The sequence below is a fragment of the Onychomys torridus genome, chromosome 20 (assembly GCF_903995425.1).
Source record: "Onychomys torridus chromosome 20, mOncTor1.1, whole genome shotgun sequence".
Taxonomy (NCBI): domain Eukaryota; kingdom Metazoa; phylum Chordata; class Mammalia; order Rodentia; family Cricetidae; genus Onychomys; species Onychomys torridus.
Window position 1 is genome coordinate 27,066,608 of NC_050462.1, and position 14,347 is coordinate 27,080,954.

General features: G+C 35.3%; 1 protein-coding gene across 1 annotated transcript in view; it reads right to left on the reverse strand.

The window, feature by feature from the left end:
• Ptprq (protein tyrosine phosphatase receptor type Q) overlaps window positions 1-14,347 on the reverse strand; it is a 188,430-nt gene that overhangs the window by 107,389 nt on the left and 66,694 nt on the right. The window contains exons 20-24 of the mRNA XM_036170023.1: window positions 10,141-10,309; window positions 7,562-7,852; window positions 7,037-7,312; window positions 6,452-6,603; window positions 2,725-2,866 (exon numbers count right to left, since the gene is read on the reverse strand). Coding sequence (XP_036025916.1) covers window positions 2,725-2,866; window positions 6,452-6,603; window positions 7,037-7,312; window positions 7,562-7,852; window positions 10,141-10,309 — 1,030 coding nt within the window. The remainder of the gene's footprint in view (window positions 1-2,724; window positions 2,867-6,451; window positions 6,604-7,036; window positions 7,313-7,561; window positions 7,853-10,140; window positions 10,310-14,347) is intronic.

Below are 14,347 nucleotides of genomic sequence, written 5' to 3' on the forward strand. Positions count from 1 at the left end.
ACTGTCTACTATTACTGTTCCAGGCTCAACAGTGATGGGAAGTCCATAAGCAAAATTTTATTGGGGTTCTTTGGAAAAACAGGGACTATTTTGGAAGTGACTAGAGGTATTATTTAAATACCTGTTTTTTCTGTTAGAACTTCTCTCAATTTATTTGACAATAACTTCTTTTTTCTGATGTCCATTCTATGTAGTTGACATGAATGAAGAATATTACCCCATCTATGAGAATGATTATAATTTAGAGACACTGACTACTTTCACTGGAAATAGCCAACAATGCCCCCTAGTTTTAGTATTAATAGCATAACTTCATTGTTATGATAAGATGAGGATAATGGAAGAAAATCAGTATTGGTTGATTCACAGATTACAAACTGTTCACAGCAGAAAAAAAAAGGAATGTTGCTATTACATAAATGTGGTTTAAAGAAATGGTAAGCAATCTAGTGGAAATGCATGAACTGTGAACCAATGGCTGAGGAGCATCTATGGAACTGGACCAGGACCTCTGGATAAATGGGACAGTTAATTAGTTTGAACTGTGTGGGAGGCCCCCAGGCAGTGGAGCCAGGACCTGTCCTTGGTGCATGGGCTGGCTCTTTCAAGCCTGGGGCCTATGCTGGGACACTTTGCTCAGCCTTGGTGTAGGGAGGAGGGGACTGGACCTGCCTCTGCTGGGTCTACTAGGCTGGGCTGACTCCCCAGGGGAGACCTTTGCCTTGAAGGAGGTGGAAATGGGGGGTTGATTGGGGGGGAGGGCTGGGGGTGGGAGGAGGGAGGATGAGGGAATCCATGGCTGATATGTGAAATTAAGTTAATTATAAAATAAAGAAAGAAAGAAAGAAAGAAATATAAATAAATCTATGACTTCTCAACAACTGTTCTCTGGTCCTAAATGCATCTCTTATTAACCTTTCTTCTGTAAGATGACTACATCAGTGCAGAAAGGCAATACTAAGATGTGTCTGACATATACAAATTAAAAGTTTTGGGTACATCTACATAACTTATTCTGAACTCCCAACAAATAATCAGCAATTAATATATAAAAATGAGTTGGGTGGTGGTGATGCACACCTTTAATCCCAGGATTTGGGAGGCAAAGGCAGGTAGATCCCCAAGTTTAAGGACAGCCTGGTCTACATATACACATATGTAAATTTTATATCACATTTGCAATGAGAGCATTATGTTTTGTGACATAACTGAAAAATACAAGCTTATACAGTTTATGTAAGACAATACTCAACTTTTATTCATTCTGTGTAAACACTATTAAATATTTTATAGATTGAAAATCTTTAGATATTTTCCCTCAAGCTGATAACCACTTCCCCTAGTTATCTCCATCATTTCCTACCCCCCCAAAAAAGCCCACACACAAACAAACAAAAAACAACAACAACAAAAAAAAACAACGATGGTGTTCTAGTTGAGTTACCAATAAGTTCTGAAGGTATGCTCCACCTATTCTGTCTGGATCATGGCTTCTTCATTCAAAGCAGGAATACTTATAATAATATTTATACATAATCGATTGCATGATAAACTTATTACTAAGTAAGAGCTAACGGATCTTTTTAAATGTTTTAGACCACTCCTGCAATGTATGTAACTAATGTGCATTTCCTTTCAATTGAAGCTACAGAGCTTGGAGGAATCCTGAGCCTTTATGAAGGCTACACAACCAACAAGCCATGCAGCTCAGGTTCTAATTCAGACGCTAATTACCCAGCTCCAGGTTTATCCACTATAAGTACTAGGGATTTGATTTGTCTGTAGGCATGCTGTGAGAGAAGTTCTCAAGTGTCTGTAAGACCATGGGGAAATTACTGATTTAGCATCTTCAACCTCCAATCTCATGTGGAGGTTCATTAATACAAGTCCATCTAGAGCTGCTATGAACTGACTGGAAAATGGATTTTCAGTCATTCAGTAATAATTGTTAAAAAGAAGAGAGGGAGAGGAGTGTCTTCTAATATATAACTCAGTTAGTGGAAGGAAAGGAGCATGTCTAACCCACCATTAACTAATTCCCAAATGAAAACTATCCAAGGCCTACACAGATTCTAGATGGGGCTCCCACCATTGTGCTGTAGTGGGTCAGTTCCTGGGAGATTAGGCTGGTCGCCTTTTATAGTACTTCATGTTGCGAGGGGACTGTTGGAAGTACAAGAGGCAACATGGACTCTTGCATCTCAAATCATTTCCAGAAGAAAAATCCTGGTCACAATTCACAAAAATCTAAATGGTTGTGTTAGATGTGGCCACTCATTCACTTCATTGCTCTTCCCAGCCCCACAGGTAATCCTAAGATTTAGGATGTTTTCCCTGATGTCTACAAGCCTACCTTGTCACGTCCTTGAAAGAAAGAAAGAAAGAAAGAAAGAAAGAAAGAAAGAAAGAAAGAAAGAAAGAAAGAAAGAAAGAAGGAAGGAAGGAAGGAAGGAAGGAAGGAAGGAAGGAAGGAAGGAAGAAAGAAAGAGAAATAGCATTTGTCTTACTCAGGTCTAGGAGAAAAGTTGTATGTAAATATGCATGTATCAACATGTATCGATGTGTATATATGATTCCAGAAATGACCCAGCCTAACCTTTAAGAACTGGAATTCAATTCCCTTTGAGAGGAATACTAAACAACATTTTATTAAACAAAGAGGGATGGTGAAAGTCTTGATTAAATAAGAGAGCAAACATCTCAGAGGCAGAAACTGTGACTAACCGGACTCTTGAGTCGTGAATTTCACTACATTACTGAATTGATTGCCATTTCCGACTTTGGTAAATGCAGACACACTGATCGAGTAGGTGCTGACAGGCTCCAACCCAACAAGCTTGGCATCAGTCTGAAAACCTGAAATATTCTGAAAAGCAAAAGATCTTTTGTCACAGGGCATCTTCAAACATTTATTTGTAATTACCTGATATACTTGAATATAATGATATTTCCTCTTAGTTATTAATGTTCATATCCACTTAGTTATTATTATCCATCCACTCCTAAGAGTAACAATTATTAATATTTTGTCCTACAGGGCATGTTGAGTTTATGATACAAGGATGAGCTGCATCTTGAAGAATGTCATCATTTTGGTTTTGAACTGTTTTTTAGAATCATGTGTTTATTAATTTCCTTTCAATTTGCTAAGTGAAAGTTTCAAATTTACGTACAGTTTCTGGCCAGGCAGTAGTAGTCATTTCTTCCAAATTTACATCCACCTATTTCCTAATATCCAACATATCTTCATATGTTTAGTTATCTGTCAGCTACTGTGTTATAGCCAGTGGAAAGAAAGCCAGAAATGAGACAAAAATCTCTGTCTCCATGGAACTTAAGTTGGAAATACAAAACAACTCCTAAATTTCTATTTTGACAATATTTTTAGGAAAATGTGGGGGAAAATCTAAAAGAAGGTATGACAGTTGACCAGAGAAGAGTATGCTTTTTTGTAGAAAAACTTCCTGCCAATAATAAAGAGCTTTATTAGAAAATGCATGCTAATGAAAGTGAAAAGTCAAGTCATTTAACAGCCTAACAAATACTAAACTGTATCTCTCAAAGTATAAACTATACTGACTGTTTATTGCACATTTCCCTAGGGAATTTTACCAAGAACATCCTTCTACTTGCTTATGTCGGGGGCAGGGAGAGTGCCAGTGTGTTTGTGTGGAGGTCAAGCTCTCTCCTTTCACCGGGTGGTTCCAGGGATTGGATTCAAGTGGTCAGGCTTGGTGGTGAGAATCTTTACTGGCTGAGCTACTGTGCCATCCAAAGAGCATTAAGTCTTAAGGCACCTACATTGGTAATAACTCTAGATCACATTTTAAAATCATCTCCATGAAAGCAGGTGTATTTAGAAATAGATAAGTGTATATGTGTACGTATTAAACATGCAACACTAATTAATGAGAAAGGAATTCATGAATTTGGAAGTGAGCAGAGGGATATATGGGAAGGTTTGCAAGAAGGAAGAAATGCTGTGATTATAATCTCAAATTTGTTTTTAAAAAAGAAAATCTGAAGCTCACTAATGCTATGGCGACTTTTTCCACCACTTCTTTCTTATGTCACACTCTTTACAAACCATGCTGAGAGATGATCTGTTGAATATAACAATTACTAAACATAACATGGTCCCCATCAGCAAGAAAATTTTATATTAGCTATTAAAGTCCACAAAATGTGTTACTCATAAGAAATGAAGCATGATAAAAATTCATTTTGAGTTTTCTGAAGAATGACGACCAGGGAAGTGACTGAACTTGAGAGTGTCATCATTCACTGGAATAAATTAGTTTATTGGCTGCTGAATACATTTACACATAAGTGAGTCTTTAAAAAGCTTTTCACTAAACAAAGGACTTCTTGCAGCACATCAGAGTGACCCAAATTTCTAAGTGATGTCAATGTCAGTGTGGACTGATGGAGAGGCAGTGTCATCAGGAGTGGCTCTAATGTTAGTCTTCCCCGACAAAGAGGCAGGTAATAGAGAACAGAAAAAGAATAAAACAGCAGAAAAAAAGAATTTAAAAGAACTCAAAGTGATTCTGGCAGGAAAAGTTGAAAAACAGGGTAGCCGTGAAAGCCAGACAAAGTGAAAATAGTTGGCATGGTAAAGGAAATATTTAGAGGTAGGAATGACATGAGAAGAAATTTAAAGGAATCTGGAGAAAAATGAAATCATTAAAAAGGGTTAAAAATAATGGCAAACAGAAGTAAACAAATGTGGTCGATTTTTAAAAAGAGAACTGCTTGCTCTAAAATTACATACTTAATATTTTGTGGCATGAAATTATATGTTTGCGACTAGTGAAATATTAATGGAAAACACATACTAGAGAAAAAGAATGTTTAAAGATATTGAAATCATATTCAGGTAACAGTATAATGTTCTTTCATGCTCAAAGCTACTGGGACACTACAGGGAATTTTTGTTCTTTTTTTTTAATCTATATGCAATGAACACTACTGTATTTATTAAATGACTGGTATTGTTCAAAGTATTTTCTATGGTTTTACTTTTGCAATCTTCAATAACATATGAAGCTTTTTAATTCTTATTTTGCATTTGAAGAAAATAATCTTAAGACGATAAGTAATTTCTGTAAGGCATCACTGTGAATCTCAATAGAAATATTTAAACCAGGTAATTGGATGTCAGAGCCTCTGCTTTGCTATCTGTTAAGCACGTTTATATTAAAGATCATCATTCAATGGAAATGTATATACATGCACACTCCAATGCATATACAAGGTAATCTTAAGGATGAGATTACTCCAAGAAAACTATTTCTCTCCTGTAAATATTTTCTGTAGCCCCATACAGGCAATCCAAACTTATGAGGAAACACTAAGATTAAACTTGAGATAGATAATAAAGCGCTAGACACCTATGTCACTAATACAAGTTTTATGGTTCTGGGAACCATTCCACATTTAGGAAGTTACAAAATGCAAATTCTACTCAACCTATCAGATATTAAAATAATATATTAAATTCCAGGAAGGAAGACACTGTTCATGATGACAATAATAAGCAAATAAACCATAATTATTGCTCTGGATTTTCTAGTATTGTCTTTGTAAGCTGCACATTGTGGAAAATGGATTTATCATAGAAATAAATTATAATATATACAATATTGAATGTTTACTCTGTATTTTGAACTCTTCTGGCAAATAAAAATATCCCAGGACTTCATTTGCCATTAGAGAGAGAGAGAGAACTTTCTTAAGTAAATATTAGCTCACTGTAACATATTTTGGCTATCAAACACTAGAACTCATGCACCTAAGTTTCAAATGCATTGTTTTATTGGTGCTTTGCATATTTCTCACTGTTCTATGTCCTAAAAAAAATGGAAAGAAGAAGAGCTACTGAGGATTGCATTACCACTGAAAGTCACAGAATAAGAATTTATCTTAAAAGATCAAGATGGATAGCATCACATGCCATCAGGAAAGATTACCACAAGATCAGTGTAAACATTTCTGTGAAAAAGGTTAAAAAGATTCATTTGATACTGATTTTTCAATAAAAGTAGTATAGTATATATTAGATTTTAAACAAACCATACAAATTACTGCATATTACCTAGCATTAATTAAATGGTACAGTTAGTTCTTAAAATGGAGAAACTGTGAGAATAAGTAAATTGTTTTAAGAAGTATTCAGCTTTCATATCTGAAAAATGGTTCCCTATATTTTCCACAAACATCCCATGTTTTGGAAAAAGGGGGGCTTTTAAATAAATGTTACCCTTGTTCAATTAATCATTGTGGCGCTTGGGGTCAAACCCAGAGCTTTGCACAGAAGAGACAAATATCCCATTACTGAGCTATTTCTCCTCCCCCTCCCCTGTTTAATATGAAGCAGCACATTTTCCCCCAGCTCAAAACATTTTAATTCAGTTTCTGCAATAAATATGTGCTGTTATAATCAACCTACCTTATAAAATACAGTATCAGTGTCATGCTCATGAATTTTAAAACTATATACTTTAACAATACCGCCTGGAAGAGGACTTGGGCTCCATGTCAGCCATACAAAATCGGAAGTGTAGTTGATTAAAGTCAAATTCTGGGGAGGTGCTAAAGGCACTGCAGGGAAACACATTATAAAACTTGTGTTCATAAAACATGTAGCACAGAAATACTATCTTGAGTCTAGCTTCTTCAAGAAACTAATTCAGAGAGATTTATACAATGGACCACATGCTGTAATTCTAGAAACAAATACCGTAAGTTACTTTGCTCTTTTATTTACAGCCCTATGCTTCAAAACAGTTTTAAACAGAACAGGTAATTCTAAAGCTTGAAATGGGAAAGAAAATAGATCAGCAAAGTAGGGGAATGATGGTAAGTTGGCTGGATTTAAAGTTCTTCACTGTTCAGTCTGTTCCTTCACAAGAGAGAGTGCAAGCTGAATGGAGAAGTCACTTGAGGGCTGGAGGGGTAGCTCAGCCATCAAAGGCTGGGCTCACAACCAAAAGCATAAGAGAAGTCACTTGAAGCAGCGTCTCTCCTGGCTTACCTGATTCATCTGTGTAAAAGAGAAGAACACTGGGAGGACCCAGTCCTTTCGCAGTTCTCGCAGCGGCAAAAAAACTATATAAGGTAAACGGCGAGAGTTCCTCCAGGACTATGTGGCTCCCGGAAGTGATGAAAGAGTGGTTTGCGTGGGGTCCTTGTAAAGTTAAATGGTAACTTAGTATTACACCGTTTGGCTTTAATGGGGGATCCCAAGATAAGAGAATGGAGGTAGAAGAAAGGTTTTTAAAAGTGTTGATTACTGGTGGAGTTTCTGGAGCTATAAAAGAAAAAGAGAATGTCAAATGAGATAACAAATTTTCACTAGTAAAGAAGAGGCTTCAAATATAATTGGACTTAATTTTATTAGTAGACTTTTAATTTTAAACCCCTCAGGACATGTCATGTCTTTGGAAAAGCTAATTACCTGAGAACATAATTATAAATAATGTCTTTTGTTTAAAAATGCAATACAAACGAAGAGGACATTAATAATCTTCATAAAAAGCAAAGACAGGATCTTGCCTACCGTCTTCTTCAGTTTTGACATGTAGCCAGGCAGTATAGGTCTCAGAGAATCCCTTTTCTGTTGACGGTGTAATTTTAAATATATAGTCAGTATATTTTTCCAGATTAGCAAAATACATGCTGTTTTCATATGTGATCAGAGGCGGTCTCATGGCATGAGGACTCTGCTGTAAATTCAGTGAAACATAATAGAAGACAAGGCCATTTGGTTGGGCTGGTGGCATCCAGCTCACGTTTATTGCAGTTGACGAAATGGACTCAAACGTCAGGTTTCCAACAAGCCCTTCGGGTACTGAGGTAGGTAGTGATGAGAACATAAAAGCCATTAGTTATCCCAGTGATAACAATTTATAAATTGAATGTAATTATTAAAACACCATCACCAGCTCATACATGTACATTACTTAAATACAAACAAAGGCATATTCATATTAATATGGAAATTTTTCGAAATAAGCCTTATTAGTGTTAACACATGTGGTAATTGTACTTCTATCATATTCTTCTGACTTTCCTTTCTTACCATATGAGGTTTACATGTGTTTATATGCAACATGTATTTCTAAGTAGAATCAATGGTTTAGTAATTATCTAAATAATATGTTTGATTTCCTTATCCCAATGATTATCTAAATACACAGAGATGATGCTCAGAGTCAATAGGAGACTTACTCAAAGTCATGTTGGTAGTAAGAGTATTTAACTCGAAGAGTTTCTGACTCCAGTAATAAGATGTCTCCAGCTAATCAAACACTAACATGAATTTGCGCTTTAAGAAATTATTCCACTTATAAAATTTTAATTTTCAGATATCAACTAGACTCAATGTAAACTTGAAAGTTGCACAAGACACGATACACAGCAAATAGTTATTACTTATGGTGCTTCAATTATAATTGATAAACTATTATGGGTTGCAATTATCTCAAAAGCAATCTACAATTAGAGTGTCTGAAATGATATGGACCACAGTATGCTAAAAGGTTTTGTTAAACATTCATCAACTATATATTTCACCTTGTTGATTATATTCTGTGTATGAACCTGCCCACTACTTAAGTCATTTTTGCCAAGAACAAGGCGAAGATTTTCATGGTTTTATTGATAAAATAATGATTTTTTTCAAACAGTGAATACTGGCATTTAATTCAGCAGAAGTTTAAATCAAAGTCACTTCTCAATAGGACAGTAATCTTTCAAAAATAAACAAGTAGAGGGGCTGGAGAGATGGCTCAGCAGTTAAGAGCACTTTCTTCTCCTCCACAGGACCTGGCACAGGACCTGGATTGGGTTTCTAGAACATACATGATGACTCACGACCTTCTGTAACTCCAGTTATAGGGCTGGAGAGTTTCTTGATCTTTTCTGGCCACCAAGGGAGCTCTAATCACCTAATGCACTCACATACATGCAGACAAAACATGCACACACATAAAAAAGAATCCTTAGTATTAAATAAAATGGAACCAGAAGCCACGTGGGAAATGGACAGCAATCCACCTTTCGTTGCATTCCAAAAACTGAATCAAATGAAAAATCAAAATCAAGAGCTCAGTCATCGACCAGACCGAGCTGGATCCCCAGGGGAGTCCTTGCCCTGGAGGAGATGAGAAAGGGGGTGAGTTGGAGGGAAGCTCGGGGGGGGGGGGCAGGAGGAGGGAGGACAAGGGAATCCATGGCTGATATGTAAAATTAAATTAAATTATGCAATTAAAAAAAAAGCTCAGTCATCGTAGTTGGGTGAATGTTCAGCATGAACAGCCTTCTGAAAAAGCTGTATATAAGAAATTTATTTTAATTGAAAATAGACATTTTTATTATGTTCATCACAAAGACAATTTAAAAACTGCTTCATGAAGTCCTATGTGGATTCAAAGTTAGAAAAGAAAGTTAGCTACTGGGGATTTCAAAGCAACTTTTGAAACAAATGAGCACATATTTTAACTATCACAAAGGTTATCCAGGATTGCAGGAGTGTTCTGGATGACTGTGACATCTCTCAAAGCAACAGAAGCAACAGGACTTTAATGAATGGATGAAAGAAATGGACACTGGTTGAGCCTGTCCAGTATTCAAAACTTATTTTTACCAAGAACAAGCAAAGTATTCCTTTGTCATGCTTATATTGGTCAATTTATGATTTATTTCAATCTATACAATTCAAATGTTGTTATAATGTACGATGGGCAGGAACTATGGCACTTCTTATGTGGGAGCTGTAACAGAACAGACCAGTGAAATGAGATTTAGTGGGCATTAGAAGTAAAGTCATAAAGAGCACTTGACTTCCAGTGTTTATGAAGAAACACTGTGGAGACCCCTCAGTTCATTCACAGCGGAGTGTTAAAATAAACCACATCAACCCTGTGGAAAATAATATTATGCAGGAAAAATGGAAGAAGCTGTTGTAGTTGTAATAGTCAGAGCCACAGAAGATATATGTAAACTCCCAGGACAAGTAGTTAAATATGTCTAGCAGATTTTAATGCCAAGGAGCACAAATAGAGAGAAATTCCTGACATAATTATGAGATTTTAAAGTTTTCTGATTAAAGATAAACACATGTGTTGATTTACATACTGTCTTGGTCTGTGTATACATGAATTACATCACTGCTTTTATTCCCATCTCCAGCTGATGTGCTTGCTGTTAACCAGAATGTATAGTAGCTGAATATTGCCAGTCTATATATTTTTGCAGAGACTGTCACATTGTCAGGCTCATTGGTTACTCCAAGGAAGGTAAAATTCTGAAAAATAAGCACATTACTGTAATAGTTCAGAGTGTGTTTTAGTAGGCACATCCATGTTGTAAAACAGTTATTGACCAGGAACTGTCTGCTATTATTTTAATATTTTAATTCTTAGGAGAAACAGCGTAAAGTAATGTTACCATAACAACTAAACTTGAATTACATTTGTACTAAAAAGGAACTAAGTGGTAGCAGTTTTTCTTACCAGATCAATACATAAAATAATAAAGAGAAAAGTGCTGACTCTACTCTGTAGAAAATGTCAAATGGCCAAGGGAAAACTCCATGGCTATACTGGCCCAGATCAATTTCCCTTGGAAAACTTTTAGGTATTTTTCAAAGCATTGGATATTTTCAAATAGATATGAAAAAAATTAAAACAACTTTTTCATTTTCTTTTTTCCATTAATAATAAAGGAAGTGTGGAAGTATTTTCCTTATCTACAAACTCAAACCATTTCTGTGATTTATCTCCAGTGACTCTTTATTGTACTGTTGTAGGGAACAAAGAAAAGGCTGTTAATACACTCATATACAGGGTTAAAATAAAATTCAATATTTTTTCAGTATTTAAGGAATTTGTGCTACAATTTCCTTTCTGGACAATATTTAAAATTAAAATAATATAATTAAACACAAATAATTCTAAAATAAAGGAAAATAAATTTAAGCAAAACCATAAGGTTAGTCAAGAGTGGTGCACTTCATAATTCCAACACCTGGACAAATGAGTCAAGGGGATCCCTAGGTCAAGGTCAGTCTGCACTATATATACATATATACACACACACTTCAGAGAGCCTGAGATACCTAGTGGACCCTGCCTCAACAAATGTGTATTAATATCAACACTTTTATAAGAAAAATGTACCATACACTGCTGTGGATATCGCTCTGTATACATAAAATGCCAGGCAGAACAAGCAGAGAAGAGAATTCTGGGAACAGGAAGGCTGAGTCAGGAGATGCTGCCAGCCACTGCCATGAGTACCAACATGTAAGATATTGGTAAGCCACAAGCCATGTGGCAAGGTATAGATTTATAGAAATGGGTTAATTTAAGATATAAGAACTAGATAGCTTAGAAGCCTGAGCCATTAAGCCGAACAGTTTACATAATATAAGAGTTTGTGTGTTTACTTTATAAGTGGGCTGCAGGACTGCCAGGGCTTGGCGGGACCCGGAGAGAAACTCTCCAGCTACAATACACTCTACACAAATTACTTTAAATCTTACAGACCTAAACTCAAATATAGAAAAGCAGGGCTGGACTAAAATCTAATCTCAATGTCTCTTGACCCTTAACAATAAAATAGGAATAATTCTTCCCACTTTATAGAGAATAATTCTTTATAGAGAGTTATTGAGGATTAGACTCAAGGATACACCCAAACCAATTAATATTGTGCTTAACCACAATAAAGCACATTATCTGTCAGTACAACAAAAGATTTTCTTTGATTTTTGTGGTGTCTTATTTGAGAATAGACATGTTAAAGCCATGTAACAATTCCTCATAAAATGTAATTTATGAGCTTGGATGCCTTCTAATACACCAACTGTACACATAGAGTAACTGTATACATAGAATAACTGTACACATACAATAACTACTCAGAATAACTGTATACATAAAATATCTGTACACATAATATAACTGGCTGATGTAATCACAACTTAAAAGTATTAATTACTAGAAGGTTATTAGAATGAATCTTAGTTTTTCATTGAAGTAGAATTCATTCAAATTATCTATTAAACATCACAAATAAGGAATGAATTATTTTGATTCACCCAAAATTTGTTCCAGTTGGGTGTATGACTTAACATGCATAGACATGAAACAAATTCATAAAATCTTATACATTATACAAGTGACCATTTCATTAATTTCTATACCTCATATATCTTATTTTTGCCTCATAATGTCTTTTGGCTCAAATTATCTAATTAAACCCTACACTTTATTCATGTAAATATAGGCAGAAGGTATCCCACAAATGCTTTCTAATTTGAGTATTAAGCAAACATATTTTAGCACTTTTAAATGTATATGGCATTCTGTCAGAGCTATTAAGAAAATGTGACACATAGTAGAAATTGAATGATGTAAGTGGTAATTTCCTCTACTAAACACAATGTGTGATAACTGAATAAAGGTAGATCATTTAGCAGTAGCAAAGAGCTTAAACTCCTCAAGAAAGCAAGAAAAGATGGCTTCAGTTCCTGTTCAAGTGCTTCTGAATCTTAGCTAGGTGCTGAAAATCTTGCTCCATGGCAATAATTCTAATGTTATTTCAATTAAAATATTTGTTTTTCATTTAACCTATACATGAATCTGTTCCAGGAACATAGATGGAATATAAATATCATATGTCCCATTTTTTCAATGCATTAGCTATCACAGAAGGATTCTAAAACATGGACCAGATGTCTGGAATAGGAGGTAAATAAAGCATGCTAAGTGTGGGGGTGTTCCACAAAGTTCCGTGGGAGGGAGAAAGCAGAAGATAAAAGCTATATGCATAATCTGCTACATAATTTTTCATTCCAAGTACTTCTTCCACCAACTAAAAAAAAAGATAGAGTTGATATGCTGCTTTGAACATTAATTTTAGGAGTGCATTAAAGCCTGAGTGATTGTCAAGCAACATGAGTCTGTCTCCTGAAAAGTTTTAGGATCGTTAGCCTGTGCCCTCTTGCAGCTGTTACACTTAAAAGCATTCTTAAAATTACTTGATAGGAGATAACCTGTTCTAAAACTGATGAGTTGAAAGTGGGATCATATTATATATGCGGTTCGAATATATAGACTTGAATGATTGTGCTAAAACCATAGGTAAATATTCAAAACTGAGGTGCAGCTGCAGACAAAGAGAATTAAACTGTGTAATTTTGCACCAACTCCAAGTATAATGGACAGAAGTGAAACCATTGCTAAGATCTCAAACTACACAAACAATTTTGTGATGCCTCTTTTAAATGCATAAAAAAGGAAAATCTTCATGTTGAACATCTTTCATGGCATAATGAAATAATGTTGAGTCTGTGGGTGACTCTGTGGTAAGAAATAATTGCCTTGTTTCTTTTCAATCTTCAAAAAGGGACAGAAGATCTGCTTGATGTACAGAGGGAAAAAAAAACAGACGTTTCTTTTGTTCTTTGTTCTTAAGTCGTTTGTTTAAAAATATCTTTGCCTATAATTAAACATACATCTATATTTATACATCTTTTATAAATTAGTTTCCTGTTAGGTATGGAGTTATATAACTCCAGTTAGACAACAGCATGTGAACAAGACCTGACCTCTGGTTATTGAGGTCTGCTGCCTTTGCCTGAGATGATTTGCAAAGCTCTGTCTTTAACCTATGAGCTCAGCAAGCCATACTGCAACCTAGACGTAGAGACATCCAATCACAAGTCTTGACTCTAAGCTAAGTGTCCTGAATAACAAATGGAACTCAGTCACTGCAAAGTACAGACTATCTACCTTCTCTTTCCTTTAGAAAGACACTCTGAAATAGGGACTGCCAAGTCACCATCAATTTAGTCATTTTTCCCAGTAAAAACCTTACTCTGCAAATTACAGTATTTTTTAATTCATGTTTCTCAGATTATATTCTAACTCCCCTGTCTTTGATTGAACCACACAACCATAATTTTCTCTTTTTTATATATTAGAATTCTGAAAAATATTTAATTTGGAGAAATCATGTAACTGTGCTGGACAAAACTGAAAACATTTCTCCAAATTAAATTCATCTTGGCTCATTTATTACTACTAAATTCATATCCCAGGTAATTCCCCTCTGAAAACCACAGTCCCAACCCTACATTCTGCAGACTAATAATCATATGCCTATTGTCTTTGTTATAGCCAATGCTAAGCAATAATAATATCATTGCAACCATAAAAACTCTCTTCCCAATTAAAAAAAAAATTCAATTGAGGATAATGTCAGAAGACACACCCACAAAGTCTTAATCCATGTGACTTCCCAAATGTGAGCTGAACAAGGACAACATCAATGGAAA